The following is a 20,140-nucleotide window of genomic DNA, read 5'->3' as shown; positions in this document are numbered from 1 at the left end:
ACAGGGTTTCACCGTGTTAGCCAGGATGGTCTCGATCTCCTGACCTCGTGATCTGCCCGCCTAGGCCTCCCAAAGTGCTAGGATTACAAGAGTGAGTCACCGCACCTGGCCAATACTTTTATAAAACATCTTTATTGAGATAAAATTCAAATACCATAAAATTCACCCACTTAAAGTGTACAATTTAATAAGCCTTTAGACTATTCATAGAGTAATATTATAGTTATGCAACTACTACTTCAATCTAAGTTTTAAAAATATATATTTTTGAAACAGGGTCTCGGGTCTTCACGGTTTGCTACAGGCTCAACATCCTGGGCTCAGATGATCCTCCCACCTCAGCCTTCCAAATAGCTGAGACTACAGGTGTGCGTCCAGCTAATTTTTTGTAGAAATGGGGTTTCGCCACATTGCCAGGCTTGTCTCAAACTTCTGGGCTCAACTGGTCCACCCACCTCAGCTTCCCAAAGTGCTGCCATTACAGGTGTGAGCCACTGTGCTCGGCCTAAAATATTTCATCCCCCCAAAAGAAACTATGTACCTTGTAGCCATCAGCAGTCACTCCCTACCATTCCTTCAGCTACCTCCACACTGAAGCAAGCAATAATCTATTTTCTGCAGCTGTCCTAAAGATATCATATAAATGGAATCATACAGTATAAAGTCTTTGTTACTGGCTTCTTTCACATAACATGTTTTCAAGGTTCATCCATGCTCTGGTACATATCTGTACTTAATTTCTTTCTATTGCTGAATAATATTCCATTGTATGAATATATCATATATTGTTTATCCATTCATCAGTTGATAGACATCTGAGCTGTTGCCACTTTTTGGCTATTATGGATAATAATATGGAGTGGGGTTTTTATTTCTCTTGTGTATATTCCTGGGAGTGAAATTGCTGTTTCATATAGTTTGACATTTTGAGGAACTGTTGAACTGGGTCCAGAGCAGCTGCACCATTTCACGTTCCCACTGGCAATGAATGAGGGTTTCAATCACTCTGCACCCTGCCCACACTTGTTATTGGCTGTCTCATCTACTGTAGTTAGCTTGGTGGGTGTGAAACAGCATCTTACTTGGTTTTGATTTGTTTCCTTAGTGATTTATGATACTGCCTATCTTCCTTGGAGAAATGTTTCTTCAGATCCACTGTCCATTTTTAAATTGGCTTGTCTTTTTATTATTGAGTTGTAACAGTTCTTTACATATTCAGAATACAAGTCCCTTAACCGATATACAACTTGCAAATATTTTCTCCCATTCTGTGGGTTGTCTTTTCACTTTCTTGATTGTATTTTTATAGCACAAGTATTTCATTTTGATGTAGTTCAATTTACTATTTTTTTGTTGCTGTGCTTTTCGTGTCATGTCTAGGAAACCAAGGCCTAACCCAAGGGTTCTATAGTTTGAGATCTTACATTTAGGTCTATGATCCACTTTGAGTTAATTTTCATGTATAGTATAAGGGTCCAACTTCATTCTTCTGCATTTGTGAACACTCAGTTGTCCCAGCACATAGTCTGGCTTTGTCACCCAGGCTGGAGTGCAGTGGCATGATCTCGGATTGCTGCAACCTCCACCTCCCGGGCTCAAGCCATCCTACCACCTCAGCCTCCCGAGCAGCTGGAACTACAGATGTGCACTACCACGCCTGGCTAATTTTTGTTTTGTTTTGTTTTTGTTTTTGTTTTGTTTTGTTTTGAGGCGGAGTCTCGCTCTGTCGCCCAGGCTGGAGTGCTGTGAGGCAATCTCGGCTCACTGTACGCTCCGCCTCCCGGGTTCATGCCATTCTCCTGCCTCAGCCTCCTGAGTAGCTGGGACTACAGGCGCCTGCCACCACGCCCGGCTAATTTTTTGTATTTTTAATAGAGATGGGGTTTCACCGTGGTCTCAATCTCCTGACCTTGTGATTCGCCCGCCTCGGCCTCCCAAAGTGCTGGGATTACAGGCGTGAGCCACCGCACCCGGCCAGCCTGGCTAATTTTTATATTTTTTGTAGAGACGGGGTTTCACCACATTGCCCAGGATGGTCTCAAACTCGTGAGCTCAAGCAGTCTGCCTGCCCTGGCCTCCCAGAGTGCTGGGATTATAGGCACTGAGCTGTGTGCCTGGCTGAAAAGACTATTCTTTGCCCCACTGATGTGTCTTGATGTCCTTGTCAAAAGTAAATTGATCATAAGGTGGAGGCTTATGCCTGTAATCCCAGCACTTTGGGAGGCCAAGGCAGACGGAGTACCTGAGGTCAGGAGTTTGAAAACAGCCTGGCCAACGTGGTGAAACCCCACCTCCGTCAAAAATACAAAACTTAGCCAGGTATGGTGGCACACACCTGTAGTCTCAGCTACTTGGGAGGCTGAGGCACGAGAATCACTTGAACCTGCGAGGCGGAGGTTGCAGTGAGCCGAGATCACGCCACTGCACTCCAGCCTGGGTGACAGAGCAAGACTCTGTCTCAAAAAAAAAAAAAGAAAGTAATCATAAATATAATTCTCCCTGATCCATATGTCTATTTTTATGCTCATACCACACTGTCTTGATTACTTTGTAGTAAGTTTTGAGAGTAGGAAGTGGAGTTTTCTTTTTCCACTTTCCATTTTTTCCTTCTTTTTCAATATTATTTTAGCTACTTTGGGTCCCTTGAGTTTAGGATCAGTTTGTTAATTTCTGCAACAACAACAACAAAAAATGCTGTGATTGTGACAGACCCTGCGTTCAATCTGTAGCTCAATTAGGAAAGTATTGCCATCTTAACGATACTGAGACTTCTGATACAAAACATGGGATATCTTTTCAGTAGTATTTTTAAAAATGTCAAACTGCTTTAATTTGTATCATTACGGAAATAAAAATAAGCAAACGAAACTACGGGGTAGAGTACTAATTGCTGACACCATGCACAAAATAATGAATAATTATATTCTGGCCCCCTATTTCTTGAGAATTTCTCATCATGTAAGAGCTACACAGAGCTATTCATAGTCCTTGCCTTTAACAATGCTACCACTGGAGCTATAATCTAATAAGGAACTAAAAACATATATACTGAAATATTTATTGCAGTACTTGCTATCACACTGAAATACTGGGAAACAACAGTCAAATATCCCAGCCACAATTTCCCAACGACAGGAAAACAGCAGATTATTAACACAAGGGAAATCTAAGTAGCCTGCCTGCCTATCAATTATTTATTTAAAAAACTATGTTAATATTTGTAAACATCAGATTTGTAAACAAAACGCAGAAAGTCTCATATGTATAAAGATTATGAAATACTTTTAAGTAAAATAGCTTAGAATGTAATTCTCACTAGGTTGCTTTTATGACATTGCTTAACATCTTAAAATAATTACGTATGTGTTTTGAAATGAGAGGATCTCCTTGTCACCTGTAGCAAGCAGGAGGACACCCTGCAGCAACCCACTTACTGACACGGAATTCAGCACTAATGCTGCTGAGTGGCAGAATCGGTTTAGCAATATTGCTATAAAGGTCACCTAGCAATAGATTATGCTTTTGCCTCCTACCCTTAGGACTAGGTAGGCAAGGGAAAGCTCATCCTCTTAGGCACACATAATAAGCTTAGGGATATAAATCAATATTAACCTTCTAGTTGCTTTTCAACCCAACAGATAGGTAGGGTTAAAAGGACAGCAAGTGTATTGGGGTCACTAACATCTTCTCATTTCGGTAAACAGTCATTAAGCCACACAATATGGATTTATCTCACTGGAAAGTGAGATACAAATACATTCTCCATCTCCTCTACACCAAATTAAATCAATCTCTCATTTTGTATACTTCTAAGAATAAACAGAAACCTTCTTTTTCGGTGCCTGAGCATTAAGAGAGTCACGTAGGATGGAGGAAGAGAAGACTACAATTAACAGAACTTCAGGGAATTAGTTCTCTTCCTGCATTGCCTTTTTCCTGATCCTATAAATAAAAACATTACATCATGCTGACAAGGCATGCTGTTCCAAATACAAGAGGCAGGCTTGCCCTTCAACAGATGCAAAGAAACACAGCCACCAAACAGCTCTGATAATGTCAACATACCCCAGAGACGGGGGTGAGCACAGGTCCTTCTGCACTGGCCCTATTCTCCATGATCCCCCTGGGTCTCCCTGTTCTTTCCTCTATCTGATAAATAAATCACCCAAGGGGTCAACGTCTACTCTCCTGTCCCTGTCACAATGATGAACTGATGGGCTAAAGAATCGCAGAGACTTCCCACTTATTCTGGGGGTCACTGATGGAAAATGGAACTTTATCTTAATAAACATACAGAAAAAAAGCACTAAAGCCCACTTTAAAAAGGCACCTCTCACAGTTGATGGCACCCAAAGTTATGGATGGAGGTAAGGTCCAGAGACAGAACACAGGCACGCCGGGGATCGAAGTGTAAAGAAAGTCTTTCACGCAGAGCTTCATGGGGAATTGAAAATGAGGGGGAAGAACCTCCACCCTCTTAAAAGGAACTGGCAAACCAGGGTGACACGAATATGGCGACGTAAAGGTCAAGCATCAAAGCCGTCTCTACAGACACTGAGAGGGTTTGCAAAGCGCATCCTATCATTGTCCCTTTTGCAGCAGGAATGGAGCGAGGGAAGGGGAGGTCACAACAGAGTGGTGGACAGGCAGAGAGGGCTGTGTCTCTTCAGAAAAAACAAACAAGGCAGCTTCAAATAGGAGAAAGATTATATGGCAGCATACCCTAGTCTTTACTGAAATCCGAACTGTTCCATTCTTGACTCGCTACAGACGATGTCGCCAATACACCTGGAGCTCACTTGGAGCCAAGAGCTGCAGATGAGGTGAAGACACCAATGTGATTTTTACCTATGTCTGTCAGTATGTTAACATCTATTTGCATGTATATGTATGTGACAAATATACACCAATACAAATATAAAAGAAAGTTCATTTAATGTATTTACTTTTTTACTTCAATTAAATTTAATTCAGTTCTTTAAAATCCCATCGTTGAAATAAAAATGTGACTCTTAAGAAATGAAACTGATTGTTTAGCCAGCACACTGGAATCTAAATAGCTGATGTGGAACCCTCCTTAGGAGATCATCTTCTTATTTCAATTATCAAGACATTTTTGCAACTTCTTTAGAACTGACTTCAGGAACACATTTAGGTGCCACAAGAAAAGTAAATAGTCCTTGATAACCAGTGCCATTTCTTAAAAAATAAATGACATAGAGCAATAGATTTTTCTACAAGTAGCCTCATCTATTCATTCAGCAAACACACATTGAGGGCCAGACCTGTGCTAGGCTCAGATTTCGATTTCCAAAAACCAAACCTAAGGTTTTAAAATGTCAGCATGCCGGATATTCACAATGTATGGCCTCAAGCTCAGGAGACAGTTTCAAAATAAAGGTCAGGAGTTCGAGACCAGCCTGGCCAACATGGTGAAACCCCATCTCTACTAATAATACAAAAATTAGCCAGGCATGGTGGTGCACGCCTGTAATCCCAGCTACTCGGGAGGCTGAAGCAGGAGAATCACTTGAACCTGGGAGGTGGAGGTTGCAGTGAGCCAAGATTGCGCCACTGTACTCCAGCCTGGGTGACAGAGCAAGACTCTGTCTCAAAAAAAAAAAAAGTTCTCAAAATATTTGCATAGGAACTTTGTTAGAATATGTTCATTAACTTTATAGAAAACTACTTTCATTTATTTGAATATCTGAACATTTATTTAGAGGTAAATAATATTAAAAATTAGTTACATTACTAGTCACACCACGTAAGGTATGTGTGTGAAAGTATGTATTTACAGAAAACCAAATCCTTACATGCCACATACAAAGTAGATTGTTAAAGCTGAAAGAGAAAAAAGTTGTGTAAATCTGTATTGCTTAAAGAAGAAAGAGCAGAGAGAACTGAAAATAGTTTATGAAAACATAGACTTGTCCCTAATATTATAAAAATAATCAAGAAAAATACTCATTAATTGCTTGTATCTTAATGGATATAACACTACCATAGGTTTAACTGAATGAAAATTAAGTGAATATTAATGGAAAATACAGAAAATCAAAATTATAACTACCAATTCACATTTGAAAATTGAGATTCCTAAATAACCCATTGGTCAGCCTCCTAAACATCGTTTGCATTGTGGAAATTCAGGGATAAGTAAACAGCTGTATAGTATCTACATCTCCTATAGCTACACCCATACCCACTTTTGCCAATCACAGGCCTTGCTTTATTGACAGCTCTCAACACCAAACAAGTTCTTTTTCCCCAAAAGAAAAAAAAAAATTGAAAATGTGAGCCCTGACTTCCCAGGCTTAAGCACTCAGTAGGAATAATAACCACCATCACACCATTATTTAGACAGCGTTTGCCACATGCTGGTACCGTATTCACACATTCATTCCCCCCAGCAATGTAGTAAGTCACATGGGAGGAGTCAAGGAAGACAGGATCAGTTGTAAGGACAACATGAGTGGGCAGAGAAGGTTCGAGGCGCGGTACTATAGACACGCAGCGGGGAGAAGCGGAGGCAACGAAACAAGGGAATTCTTTCTGCAGTTTGGCAAAGATCCTGTGCTCACCAGCTGGGGTGTAAACGGACCTCACGACCACGGTGTAGCACTTCACTGTGACATCAACTGAGCTCATAACAGAAAACAGCGAAGTCACCACAACAAGGTTTAGGCAAGTGGCATGACAGAAGCAGATCTGTGGAAGAAATCCTCCCATATTCACTCTACGGAGTCCCAAACAATGAAGGGCAAAGTACATAAAAAGTGAACAAAACTAAAAGAAAAAGTGGGCACTGAACAGGACTGGAAATAATGAGTACAGAAGAATGAACACTGACGGGCTCAGATTGAGCTAGTCACCCTGCATGTTAGCAAGCTTACGCAAAAGCAGCTGTTCAAATAATTTCACAGATTCTGAGTCACTGAAGAAACAAAGATAGTGTTATATGATGCGCCTGCCCTAAATTAGAGCCCCTAGACCATGTTCTGTGAGTACGTGTTGATAAAAAGAGCTCAGGGGGTCCTATTTCTAACCTAAATGCTCGCTGCAAAGAAAAAAAATTCTTTGTAAGCGAATTCATTGGAAGGAGTCATGTATGTTTCATAAACTGAGTCAGGGTCTTCGAGACCTTACAAAAAGCCTTTTGCAAGAGCTATATCACAGCCTCCCTGGGCAGAGTTCCTCATCTGCAAATGAAGGATGACACTGTCATTTCTGACACCTTCCTACACATACCTGGGAAGATCAATGAAACACTGCTGTCTGGGCACCTTGAGGTTAATAACAACCATATTTCAAGTTAGCCTTAAAATCTTTTCATCCTCTGGGCCTTTGGGAAGAGCCAAAGAGAAACACTCATCATATTTTGTCTGGCCCTAAAGCTACAGCTCACTAAGTAACAGTAGTCACAGATCTTGTGTGTTTTTTCTGAAAACCAAATACCAGTTAAGTAAGCAAGTCACATAACTGTGAAGGAGTTCTAGCATCTACCCTCTGCACTCTGATCACAATTATCTACCCCCAAAAGACTACATATCTACTAAGAGCTATAATGTGGATTATGTACCTCCAAAAACCACATTTACAGGAATACTTTGATGAAGCTGTGGCTTCCTTATTTCTAGAACCATCTTGACAACAAGGAATGACTGCTTATTTTCAGTTCACTCAATCCTTTATAGGAATTAGTCGTGGCACAAACTTAAACCATGTCAAAGTAAGATTTTTGGGAAAAAAAAGTTATTGGCTTAACCAAAAGGTAAGCAATTTTGTTTTAAAACGAAAAATTAACTCAAATGGCAAGCATAACAAAATATAAATTCTGGTTTTCACATTTCTGTTTAACAACTTCAAAACCCAATTTAGAATATTCATTCATCAGCGGAATAAAGAGACAGAATTCTAACAAATGCCCAAAGCTAAGGTGCCTCACCTGCCCTGCTGCACACAATTTTAAACTTTAGGCTTCTAGATGGATCACTGAAGAGATGACTGATGTAAATCTCTGAATTCTACACTTTACTCATCAATGCACCAATTAGAAACAGTAGCCGGTCACCATGAATTTACTGTCCCCTTGTAATAAACATCTGTTAAACACTAAACCCAGCAAATCTCTGTTAAACACTAAACCCTGTATCATTGTGTTCAGAACTTATGTCTGCCCTTTAAGAAATCTAAATCTAAGAAAGCACTCATCCTGAGGCCAGGCACAGTGGCTCACACCTATAATCTCAGCACTTTGGGAGGCCAAGGATGGAGGATCTCTTGAGCCCAGGAATTTGAGACCAGACTGCCCAACATCGGGAGACTCCATCTCTAAAAATAAAAATTCAAAAATTAGCCAGGCATGGTGTCGCACACCAGTACTCCCAGCTACTTTGAAGGCTGAGGTCGGAGGATCGCTTGAGCCTGGAAGGTTGAGGCTGAGGCTGCAGTGAGCTATGACTGTGCCACTGCACTCCAGTCTGGGCAACACAGTGAGACCCCATTTCAAAAACTAAAAGGAAAACAAAGAGTGAGAGAAAAAAGGGAGAAACACAACCCAAGGCTCACGAGCCTTAATGCAAAGAAAAACAATTTCAAGATAATGAGAAGAAAAACCATTTGGAGACAAGTTTAAATAATTCAGATGTTGGTGGGATTTCTGTACTATATCTCAATTTTATTTTATTTTATATATTTATTTTTGAGACGGAGTCTTGCTCTGTCACCCAGGCTGGAGTGCAGTGGTGCAATATCAGCTCACTACAACTTCTGCCTCCCAGGTTCAAGTGATTCTTGTGTCTCAGCCTCCCAAGTAGCTGGGATTACAGGCATGCACCACCATGTCCAGCTAGTTTATTGTAATTTTAGTGGAGACAGGGTTTCACCATGTTGGCCAGGCTGGTCTCGAACTCCTGACCTCAGGTGATACACCTGCCTCAGCCTCCCAAGGTGCTGGGATTACACACATAAGCCACCGTGCCCAGCTTATACCTCAATTTTCAACTGCTAGTATAATCTCTAAAACACAACTTCCATATATAAAGTGCTTAGAAAATTGCTCTGCAAGGTCTTCAGATTTAAGGAGTCACTTTAGGAGAAAATGACTGGGAAAGTAATATACACTCCATTGCCTGCATCCCCACCCCAAAAATAACAAATCATTCCTGTGCCTATGAAAGCATTTCTAGGCAAAAATCTTCAAAAGGACTCATGGGGGCTGATTTCTCAGAGTGCCTGGTTAACCTCAAACTGATTCACTTATCAGTTAAAATCTCAAACTGATTCACTGATAACTATTGGTAAGAATGTAGACGGAGCAGCTACTCTAACAGCTATCTTATTTCATAGGTATGATTAATTTCTTACATTTTCATTTTTCCACAAATCCTCATAATCTCAAACAAGCAGATAAAAAGACATGCAGTGGCTCACGCCTGTAATCCCAGCACTTTGGGAGGCTAAGGCGGGCGGATCACAAGGTCAGGAGATTGAGACCATCCTGGCTAACTCGGTGAAACCCCGTCTCTACTAAAAATACAAAAAAAAATTAGCCGGGCTTGGTGGCGGGCGCCTGTAGTCCCAGCTACACGGGAGGCTGAGGCAGGAGAATGGCGGGAACCCGGGAGAAGGAGCTTGCCATGAGCCGAGATCACGCCACTGCACTCCAGCCTGGGCGACAGAGCGAGACTCCAGCTCAAAAATAAAGACATGCAAAGGAGAAGTAGACTCCTCCAAAGGTCAGGGCATTTCTGCTTCTGGAGTGAGACAAACCGGGCCCACTCACTGGGTAAGCACAGGAAGTTACTTGAAGCCCTCTCCGATCCTTGTTTATTTCTTCTATAACATGCAGATGACAATTTTATACCTCTGTCACAGGGTTGTTCTGAGGATGAAATGGAAGAGCATGTGTAAAGCTCTTGATACAGTACTGAGCCAAATTAAGCACATGAAAATGTGATAAAAGCTCCTAATATTTCAAAGCTCATGTTGCCCTGATAATTAAGGCAGTAACTTTTGTATAAGTCAATTGTTAGCCAAGATCAAAGTTTAGAAAGAGATTATCAGTAACTCAGAGAGGGAAAAAAATTGTATTCTGTGTTTTTCAACTAGCGACTAAATAATGCTCACATGCCTTAAGCTGGAAGTGCACCAATCTTTTGTCATTAGCAATGAGGAATCTTACCCCTACTTCGCCCACATCTTCCGAACAGAAGGTAACTGACTAACATCCTGGGTTCCTGGAAGAGTCTTCCCTAGCAATGATGCAAGGAAAGAAAAAAGAACAAAATGCTCCCGGGCCTTGTGACATTCTGGCTCGTTTTGATACCAGTCCTCAAGTGAGAATCAGAGATTTGATCATCGGAGGCTTTATTTTAAAAAGATGAGGAAGGTACAGTACCTCTAGTCGTTGTATCCGTCCCTTGAAAAACATGAAGAGGGAAGAATTTGGATAAGCAGCTTCTTTTTTAAGGAGAATTTCCTTGGCTTCATCCAGGCCTGCCTTGTTATCACTGCCATCCAAGGCAAAAAACGGGCGGACTACAGTATGATACCAGAGCAGAGCTAATCTAGAGCAAGAGGGAGAGAAACATTGAGCACATAACTTTTCTTATACCGTTTCCATTTTTCAAAAAACCAGTATGTGTTCTTCCAATACTACTCTTTCCAAAAAGCTTACTATGCAGTCTCTGAAGAAGTAAAATCAGAGACTTTCCCCATTTTAATGTTAATATTTGGAAAACTGCAACTTTAGCACAATATATAAATCACAAGACACCCTTCCCTCAGGGAGAATAAAGTAACAGGAGCATTCAGTGTTTTTGAGCCTTCTAGATGGATCGCTGAAGAGATGGCTGACATAAATCTCTGAATTCTACACTATACTCATCAATGTACCAATTAGAAAAGGTAACTGGTCACCATTTACTGTTCCCTTGTAATAAAGGCTTTATTTATTTATTTATTTTGGCAAAAGGAAAATGTTTTCTCTTGTGTTCACAAAACTTAGGGTATAAACCTAGAATCTAACTTTAAATATCATGTACAAATAAATAGATCAAAAGGAAAAAGAAAATTTTTTAAAAAGAATAAATTTAAATACAGAAACCACAGACACAAATTATGCTAAATTGGGTTAAAATAAGTGAGAGGATAAGACAAAGGGCTCTTTCTCTGGCCTTTGAAGATGCTCAATTTAAAAAACAAGCAAATTAATAAACTACTTCAGATCCCTTGCCCCAAACTCATTACTTAAAACAAAAATGGCCATGTTAAACTAGGTAAACAAAACAGAGTCATTGGGATTTGATTTAATAAACAGACAAAAATGTTTAACCAACATGTCAAATATTTTTATGTAAATGCATATTTATGGTGTGCTTATAAATTTGGTTCTCTAATGGATCTCATACTAATTGTATTATTAATTCTATTCATTTCTTTATCAGAGATAAGCATAAAATATTAAGATATAACCAGACAAATGATCACAAGTTAACAAACCTGTTAATTCACATTAATAAAGGACAACTGTGTAATTTAATGAGTTTAGGGAGGCATAAATTTTTTAATGAAAATTTAAAGATATTTTAAATAGCTATCAGTTGATTAAAAGTTAACATCCAAATTTCTCAATACTGATACAAGTAAGGTCCTCTGGGATATCAATATTTTTGGGGAAAATTTTGACACGTGCTGTAATGTTAGACAAAGAATATCTGGAATCTTGTTAAAATATTCAAGTTACAGATGGTAGATATTTGCCAGACTAAAATAAACAAACAAAAATCACATCCCTTTTAACTGATGTAGAAATTCGTGAATTCTTGTTCTAGATAGTTATATCAGCTTCCTCATGCTCTCCTGCTTAAATAATTATTATTTAAGTTTAAACCAAGAAACATTACATGACTCAGTTTAGTGGAAGAGCACAAAATATCCATGTCATGTATAACAAACCACCTTGAATCATCAAGGAAAATATCCCAATGTGAGGATTCTTTATAAGAATAAAAATTTCAGAACCACAGAAAGAGCTTATCAAATTTGTGCCTCCTAAGTCCAAAAATCAGAATCATGAATCTCACAGGCTGTGGTCGAAGTCACAAAAATTGCTTATAAAATCATCTGAGGTTTTAAAATACATGACTTGTGAGACTCGTGAATAATGCCTTGTTCTCTAACTCAAGTCAGCTTAGCACCACCACCACCACAGAACACAGTCCTTGGTGTTGCATTGAAAGACATAAGACACAGCATCCTGTCAACCAATCAAACATTTTACCTGAAGTTTCCTTTAAAGTCTTTGATTGTCGTTTACTTACTTTCAAGACTATATTATCTACCAAAGCATTGCAATACAGCTACTCACGTAGCTAAAGGGGCCTTCATGTCCTTACTTTCGCTTGCATACATCAGTGAAGAAAGCCCCTGTAGGCGGTCTCCAGGAAAACCCAGCAGGTTGATGATTTTGAGCAGGTTTGGGGGCACCATGGATATGCAAAGGTGAAAAAGGCCATATCCAAAGCTAACAGCACCTTTCAGTCTGTTTAGAGACTCCTCAGACACCCCTTCAGCCACAATGTGATTATCATTTGCAGCATCAGAAGTCAAGGACTCTTCAGTTAGCTTCTTCTGATACAGCTCCTGAAGGGCATTGATGTCCAGATAGCATTTATTGTAAATCTTCCAGGCTTTCCTAAGGATCCACCCACCTTTGATATAAGCTAAAAAGAGAAAGGGAGAAAACATTCAAAAACATGTTTCTATTTCTAGAGTAAAGAATACTGAACAGTAACCTGAAAATCAAGCCAAAAATTTAAAAAACATAAAAATTATTATCGATTGCACCCAGTTTTCTTACAGTGCTTACTTAAATGTCTTATTTCTCATGACTCTCCCTTCACTACACTGGATGATGATTGGTAAGCATGTGTTTTTCTGCTCATCGTTCTATGAAGCCCTTCATGCAGTACCTAGAGCATGGTATGTAATATACATTGAATGAATGAATGCATCACCTGAATCCAACATCTTTTCATGCGTTCTGTGACACCCTCCATTGCGTTTCTGAATTACTGTACTGCTTTCCTGATAAGCTTTTTTATAATCCTTGCATTTGTATACCCTGTGTTACAGTCCTCCTTAAAAGCAAGTTCTTGGTCTTGGTCAGGTGACAATTAAATTTCTAGCCAAGCTTGGGCGCGGTGGCTCACGCCTGTAATCTCAGCCCTTTGGGAGGCCAAGGTGGGCAGATTACTGAAGTCGAGGAGTTTGAGATCAGGCTGAGCAACATGGAGAAAACTCATCTCTATAAAAAATACAAAATTTAGCCAGGCGTGGTAGTGCACACCTGTAGTCCCAGCTACCTGGCAGGCTGAGGTGGGAGGATTCCCTGAGCCCTAGAGGTCAAGGCTGCAGTGAGCCACAATTGTGCCACACCACACCAGCCTGGGCAACAAAGTGAGATCCTGTCTCAAAAAAAAAAGAAAGAAAAAAATGTATACCCAAGCACCAAGCATTGCGTCTTGCCAAAAATAGAATGAAACAAAATAAAATAAAATAAAACAAGCAGGCAAAAAAGATTAATATTTACTGGGTAAACAAATAGTTCCAGTTTATTATCAAAAAAGTCATTCATGTTAAATGCAAAATGTAAAGACCTCCAAATTCACGTATATCTGAGGCCTACTGTGTGGCTTAACCACACCTTATCAGAATGGCTTTCTTTGGTTTATGAAATTGGGGTTTATCCACTGCCCCAACCACAGTGAAGCAGCAATAAAAAAGTTACTGCACAGCAGAAGGTACAAATCTCTTATCTTTAAACCTCCCTCCCCAACTGGCCCCTCTCAGGACCCTGCTGTTGACCACTCTTCCTAGGAATATTTTTATCTTCAGATGAGTAGGAAGGGTTGCGGGAGGTCAACTTACATGGGACTCTCTGAGTGTATCATCATCGCATTTTTGAGGAAAGGATTTTCTGTAGGGAATTTTCTGTAAAACATAGTTCTCTCATAACTATGAGAGAGCTTATCCACTTGGCAATGTTACTAATATGATACCAACTCTGACCCTCATGCACAAATGGACAACATGAACTGTCAGACTTTCAGGCCCTTCAGAACAGTAGGAAAAGAGGTTTTCAGAAAGGCATTTCCAAATTTCAGAAAATATATGCAATAAAATAAAATCTGATTTACAAACACCCAATCCCGGAATTGAACGTGATCTAAGAATAGATGTGTGGAAAAGAGCTGATGCAGCCGGCCTGACTGCTATCCTTCAACAGAACTGCTAACAAGGTTGGCCCTTGGATGGAATGGGAGCTTGCATTCTGGGAAAGTTCTTACCATTTCCAAGACTGATAAGAGTGGCTCACTGTGTGCACCTAAACTGTCTGCACAAATAATACGATATACATTGAACATGATTTTTCTTCTGGGAGTCTGGAATTTGTCTGTGTGCAAGGTAGGGGTGCCTACAATGATCAACCCCCAATAAAAACTCTGGCACTAAGTCTAATGAGATTACCTGGTTGGTGACATTTCATTTGTGTTGTCATAACTCGTTGCTGGGGCAAATTAGCACACCCTGTGTGCCTCCCCAGAGAGCAAAGCCTTGGAAGCTTGTGCCTGGTCTCCCCTGGACTCCACTGCCCCATGTGCTTTTTCCCTTTGCTGATTTTCCTTTGTATTTAAGGAACACAAACGAACTACAAAACATAATCTGAGTCCTCCAAATATCTACAATAAAATTAGGAAAGAAAACCAATACAAATGACAAAATGAACATGCAACGTAATTTTGCTGTAAGTAGTCACAGCTGAGAATATGACTGTAAGATGAGTCTTGCATGGAAGTCATCAAACCTGGGGGTGGTCTGGGGGACTCCCAATCCATGGTATTAAGCTATTATTTTATTTAAATGCATCAACTTTCTGACAAATGGTGAACATATCACCCATGGGATCACATTTATAAACAACTATCCTACAACTTCTGGGTGATTAATGTCCTGTAGTCTACCTCCACTAAAAAGAATGCTATAGGATAGAATGAACAAGTAAAACAAATTAATCTACAAAGTTTTTTTAGTAATACATTTGAAATAATTTCTCTTCATTCGTTCTACTTAAGAATATTTACTGTACAAACACCACATTTCAAGCACTGTTCTGGGTGAATCGAAGTGAAATAAGACAGAGATCCTTCCTTTAAGAGGCTCAATGACGTTTTCCCCTCCTAAATGGAAGCACTGTGGGAAAAGAAAGCCTGGAGAAAACCCTGAAGCTTCTTTTATACTGACAAAGTGGATTTTTAAGTGTCTGGATTGATCCAGCATGCCCAGAAAGAAGAAAGATCATGCTCAGTTACAATCCAAAAAGCCAAAGATTTAACAGAAAAGCAGAAAAAAAAAAATAGAAACTAGAATGTATATTATTGAGAACACACAGGCAACTGGAATCTAATTCGAAACAAATAATCATGGGCTGCATATTTTAAACAAATCTGTAAAACCCGAGAATTATCGACCGGCTACTGTTTATATTATGTGCCTGGCACTGTGCTTGCCATCTGAGGAACAGCAAAGAACTATAAAACATAGTCCAATCCTGCCTAATGCCCACAACAAAATTAGAAAAGAAAATAAACACAAAGGAAAAAATAAGCATGCAACTTAACATATATATTTAAATGCTCTACTGGGTCATATATAGAAAGAGTGAAAACACATAATGCTGAGATGATGAGTGAATTGTCCTTTTTTATCTCCTTTTTTTTGTCATTAGTTTTCCATAAATAAATTAGAGAGTACAAAACAGTTACTGCAGGATTTTGGAAGAACACTTTACTCCTACCCATTCTTCACTGGAAATTTGGAGGGGTAAAATTAACTCCATTTTATCCTGTATTTTCCAGGCTTCCTCAGCTTTATTAAAGGAAGTGAAGCTTGCACTAAGGGAAAGGGAATGCCCCAGGAGAAAGCAGCAGATGGGCGAGCGGCTTGGAGGCAGAGTGAAGCAGGGGACACACCGGGACAAAAGGGTACAAGCCCAACAGAAGAGTGAACACCTGCTCCCAGAGAAACGGCATCTCTCAATGTGACGTCGAAGGGACCAGGATTACAGACATGAATGCTAACAATTCTGACCTCAGGTGAGGAACTATAGAAATGGATGGTAGAACGGAAACAAATGTGAAGAATCCGTCCACCCCTGAGTGCGTGGAACTAAATCAATAAAACGTTCACAGAAACCTCCACGGTGAAAACCCCACTCTTCTAGAATAAGAATATAATGAGTTCAATCTGTCTTTAATTTTGTGCCTAAGATAGGTGCCAATGTCTGAAAGCATATGTTAAAGTCTATGGTAACAAGCTGTAAGGTCCTTAATTTGAGCCAAGGAAACGGAACCCAACGTTTTCAGCTGAGTCAAAGATGATAAACTGAAGTATGTCAAAACAAACTTAATGCCCATGTTGAGAGAGGCTTTGCTTTTACTACATTCTACGTCCAACTTGGCACTGAAACAGGTTCTTGGGACTTGCCCTACTCTCCATCCCACACTCTGTAAAGCAAAAATTCCAGCCACAGCCAGGCCAAGCAGGAGGAGGCAGAGGCTGGGGGAGGATGCGGCAGAGAGAACAGCACACGCTGCACCGTGGTTCCTAAAGGAGCTGCTCCAGCAGCTCCACACAAGGACATAGCTGCTGAGTGCATGTCTTCCCAACAAGCAGAGAACACGCTATTTAAGAGCCGTACACCCTGCACAGCCTTTCATCTGGCTGCTCTGAAAGGTCAAGTATAAATCATTCAGCTGTCGTTATCTCTGTGTCTGTGGAAGGAGGTGGAGACAGCAGAAAACCACAGACCCGGCCGGGCACAGTGGCTCATGCCTGTAATGCCAGCACTTTGGGAGGATGAAGCGGGTGGACCACTTGAGGTCAGGAGTTCAAAACCAGCCTGGCCAACATGGTGAAACTCTGTCTCTACTAAAAAACACAAAAAAATTAGCCAGGCATGGTGGCAGGTGCCTGTAGTTCCAGCTACTTGGGAGGCTGAGGCAGGAGAATAGCATGAACCCAGGAGGTGGAGGTTGTAGTGACCCAAGATTGTGCCACTGCACTCTAGCCTGGGCAAGAGACAATTTGTCCCACCTTATGAGGACCAGGCAACAACTAGCTGAGAGACAGAGGAGGCAAGAGGAAACCCCGCCCCATACGGGGGTAGAAGTCTTCCCTGGCAAAGGGCAAGAGCTGCTTGCAAAATGGAAGTATCAAGTTACACTAAATTGATCTTGGATAAATTTTGTAATTTTTCATGGGGACTGTATCTGGTGCAAGCATCTACTAAAGCCTGTCTGTTCAACTGTCCTGGAACGAGGCTGGGTAACCCATGATGGCAGGTAATTCAGGCTTGCCTCTCTTGTGACCCAAATAATAGACCTTTTTTTTTTTTTTTTGAGACAAGGCCTCAGTTGGATTTCCCAGGCTACAGTGCAGTGGCACTATCTCACCTTACTGCAGCCTTGACCTCCCAAGTTCAGGTGATTCTTCCACCTCAGCCTCCCGAGTAGCTGGGACTACAGGTACATGCCACCAAGCCTGGCTGATTTTTTGTTTTTTTCAGTAGAGATGGGGTTTTGCCATTATTGCCCAGGCTGGTCTCAAACTCCTAGACTCAAACAATCCACCCACTTCGGCCTTCCAAAGTGCTAGGAGCCACTGTGCACAGGTGTGAGCCACCGTGCCTGGCCCAAGACTTTAAAGGACAAAAGATGATTTAGTTTTCACCAGTCAGCCCACTGCCTTGTTATCTTTAACCTTCACCAACAGACCTTTTTTTTAAAAAAAAAAATTATACTTTAAGTTCTAGGGTACATGTGCACAACGTGCAGGTTTGTTACATATGTATACATGTGCCATGTTGGTGTGCTGCATCCATTAACTCATCATTTACATCAGGTATTTCTCCTAATGCTATCCCTCCCCCCTCCCCCCATCCCACAACAGGACCGAGTGTGTGATGTTCCCCATCCTGTGTCCAAGGGTTCTCATGGTTCAGTTCCCACCTGTGAGAACATGTGGTGTTTAGTTTTCTGTCCTTGCAACAGTTTGCTTAGAATGATGGTTTCCAGCTTCATCCATGTCCCTACAAAGGACATGAACTCATCCCTTTTTATGGCTGCATAGTATTCCACGTTGTATATGTGCCACATTTTCTTAATCCAGTCTATCACTGATGGCCATTTGGGTTGGTTCCAAGTCTTTGCTATTGTGAATAGTGCTGCCATAAACATATGTGTGCATGTGTCTTTATAGCAGCATGATTTAGAATCCTTTGGGTATATATGCAGTAATGGGATCACTGGGTCAAATGGTATTTCTAGTTCTAGATCCTTGAGGAATCGCCACACTGTCTTCCACAATGGTTGAACTAGTTTACACTCCTACCAATAATGTAAAAGTGTTCCTATTTCTCCACATCCTCTCCAGCACCTGTTGTTTCCTGACTTTTTAATGATCGCCATTCTAACTGGTGTGAGATGATATCTCACTGTGGTTTTGATCTGCATTTCTCTGATGGCCTGTGATGATGAGCATTTTTTCATATGTCACCAACAGACTTCCAACAGGCTCACTTCTCCAATCCCAATATCTTCCTGAATGGCATTACCTTTCCTCCATTTCCTCCCTTTAATTTTGCCTGAGGTTGCAAATTTTTGCATTTTTGCAATCAGATCTTGGCAATGGCCTTGAACAGTAGGATATAAATAACTCCCACATGCTTAGCATTCCAATAATGGAACACTAGGCATAAATGGATTTTAATATCTACCCACCATGTTCTAGGCAAAAACATCCTACCAGGTTCTAAGGACACAGAGAAGGAAACAGACCTTCATTCTTTATAACCCTCCTCAGGGATAAGGGATCCTTGATCTTCCCAAAGATTCAGAATCACTTGTTCCCTATTCAACCCCTATGACTAACTTATGTGCCTATGACTGAAGTATCCTCCTGAATTAGAATTTATTTACTTACTTATTTTTTCCTACTGCCAAACCACGAGTTCCCCCAGGGCATGAGGTACATCTCATTCATCTCTAGACTACTAGCACCTATCATCTCACAGCATGTGGGCACATAGGAAATGCTCAACATATGTGGAGAAGAGGTAAAACAGCAGGTAGATTGCACAGTCCCTGCCCTCAAGGAGCATGTAGCCTAATGCTTTAGGCAGACATGTAAATATATATCAGTATTGCTATGCAATACATGCGGTAAATGGTGATGTACAGGATATAAGTAATAGCACAACAAAAGCCAGATTGGCTGGGCATGGTGGCTCACACCTGTAATCCCTACACTTTGGGAGGACAGGATGGAGGGATCGCTTGAGCCCAGGAATTCAAGACCTGCCTGGGCAGCATAGTGAGACCCCTATTTCTACAAAAACATTTTTAAAAATGAGCGAGGTGTGGTGGTACATGCCTGTAGTCCCAGCTACTCAAGAGGCTGAGGCAAGAGGATCACTTGAACCTAGGAGCTCAAGGCTGCAGTGAGCTATGATCTGCAGCCTAGGTCACAGAGCGAGACCTTGCCTCTTACAAAAAGAACCAGGATTGACATGAGGAGGGAATGCTGTACAAAGGAGGAAGGCCTGGGCTGTACTTGATTAAGCATAAGAGAAAGATAAAGGGCGTAGGGGTGTTCCACACTGACAGGGTAAGGTGAATAAAAGCTCAAGGCAGCAGAGGATATTCAGGGAAGTGTGAGAACCTCGGTTCAGCTAGATGAGGTAGTGGAAGGGCACGGGGCTGGGAAAGAGTCTTATATGCTCTGCACAAAAGGAATTCAGACCTTGCCTTGCAGGTGAGGCAGGCCAGCTAAGTGTTTAAAGCATGGGTTTAAGCGGTTCTGGAAAGATGCTCTAGCAGCAACAGAGAGTGTGGCCCAGAGGGGAGCAAGAGGCAGTGTGGCTACGATTCTAGCCCAGGGCACAGGCAGCACCTGAGGGAGAAGGCCTCAAGAAACCCAGGTTTCTGGGTCACTTGGAAGGTGGTAGCACAAGCAGCCAAACTAAGATGGGAGCACATGGACAGCACCAGAATTTCAGTTAGGAAATAAGAAAACC

At 41.1% G+C, this 20,140-nt stretch overlaps 1 protein-coding gene across 2 annotated transcripts in view; it reads right to left on the bottom strand.

The window, feature by feature from the left end:
* The window catches only part of TTC39C (tetratricopeptide repeat domain 39C), a 134,646-nt gene that overhangs the window by 43,287 nt on the left and 71,219 nt on the right, over positions 1–20,140 (bottom strand). For both annotated transcript variants that reach the window (XM_011939257.1, XM_011939256.1), the window contains exons 5-6: positions 12,374–12,728; positions 10,403–10,571 (exon numbers count right to left, since the gene is read on the bottom strand). In XM_011939257.1, coding sequence (XP_011794647.1) covers positions 10,403–10,571; positions 12,374–12,728 — 524 coding nt within the window. The remainder of the gene's footprint in view (positions 1–10,402; positions 10,572–12,373; positions 12,729–20,140) is intronic.

The sequence above is a fragment of the Colobus angolensis genome, unplaced genomic scaffold, assembly GCF_000951035.1.
Source record: "Colobus angolensis palliatus isolate OR3802 unplaced genomic scaffold, Cang.pa_1.0 Scaffold18, whole genome shotgun sequence".
Taxonomy (NCBI): domain Eukaryota; kingdom Metazoa; phylum Chordata; class Mammalia; order Primates; family Cercopithecidae; genus Colobus; species Colobus angolensis.
Note: the sequence above shows the minus strand (reverse complement) of the source record. Positions and strands in the feature narration are given on the sequence as shown.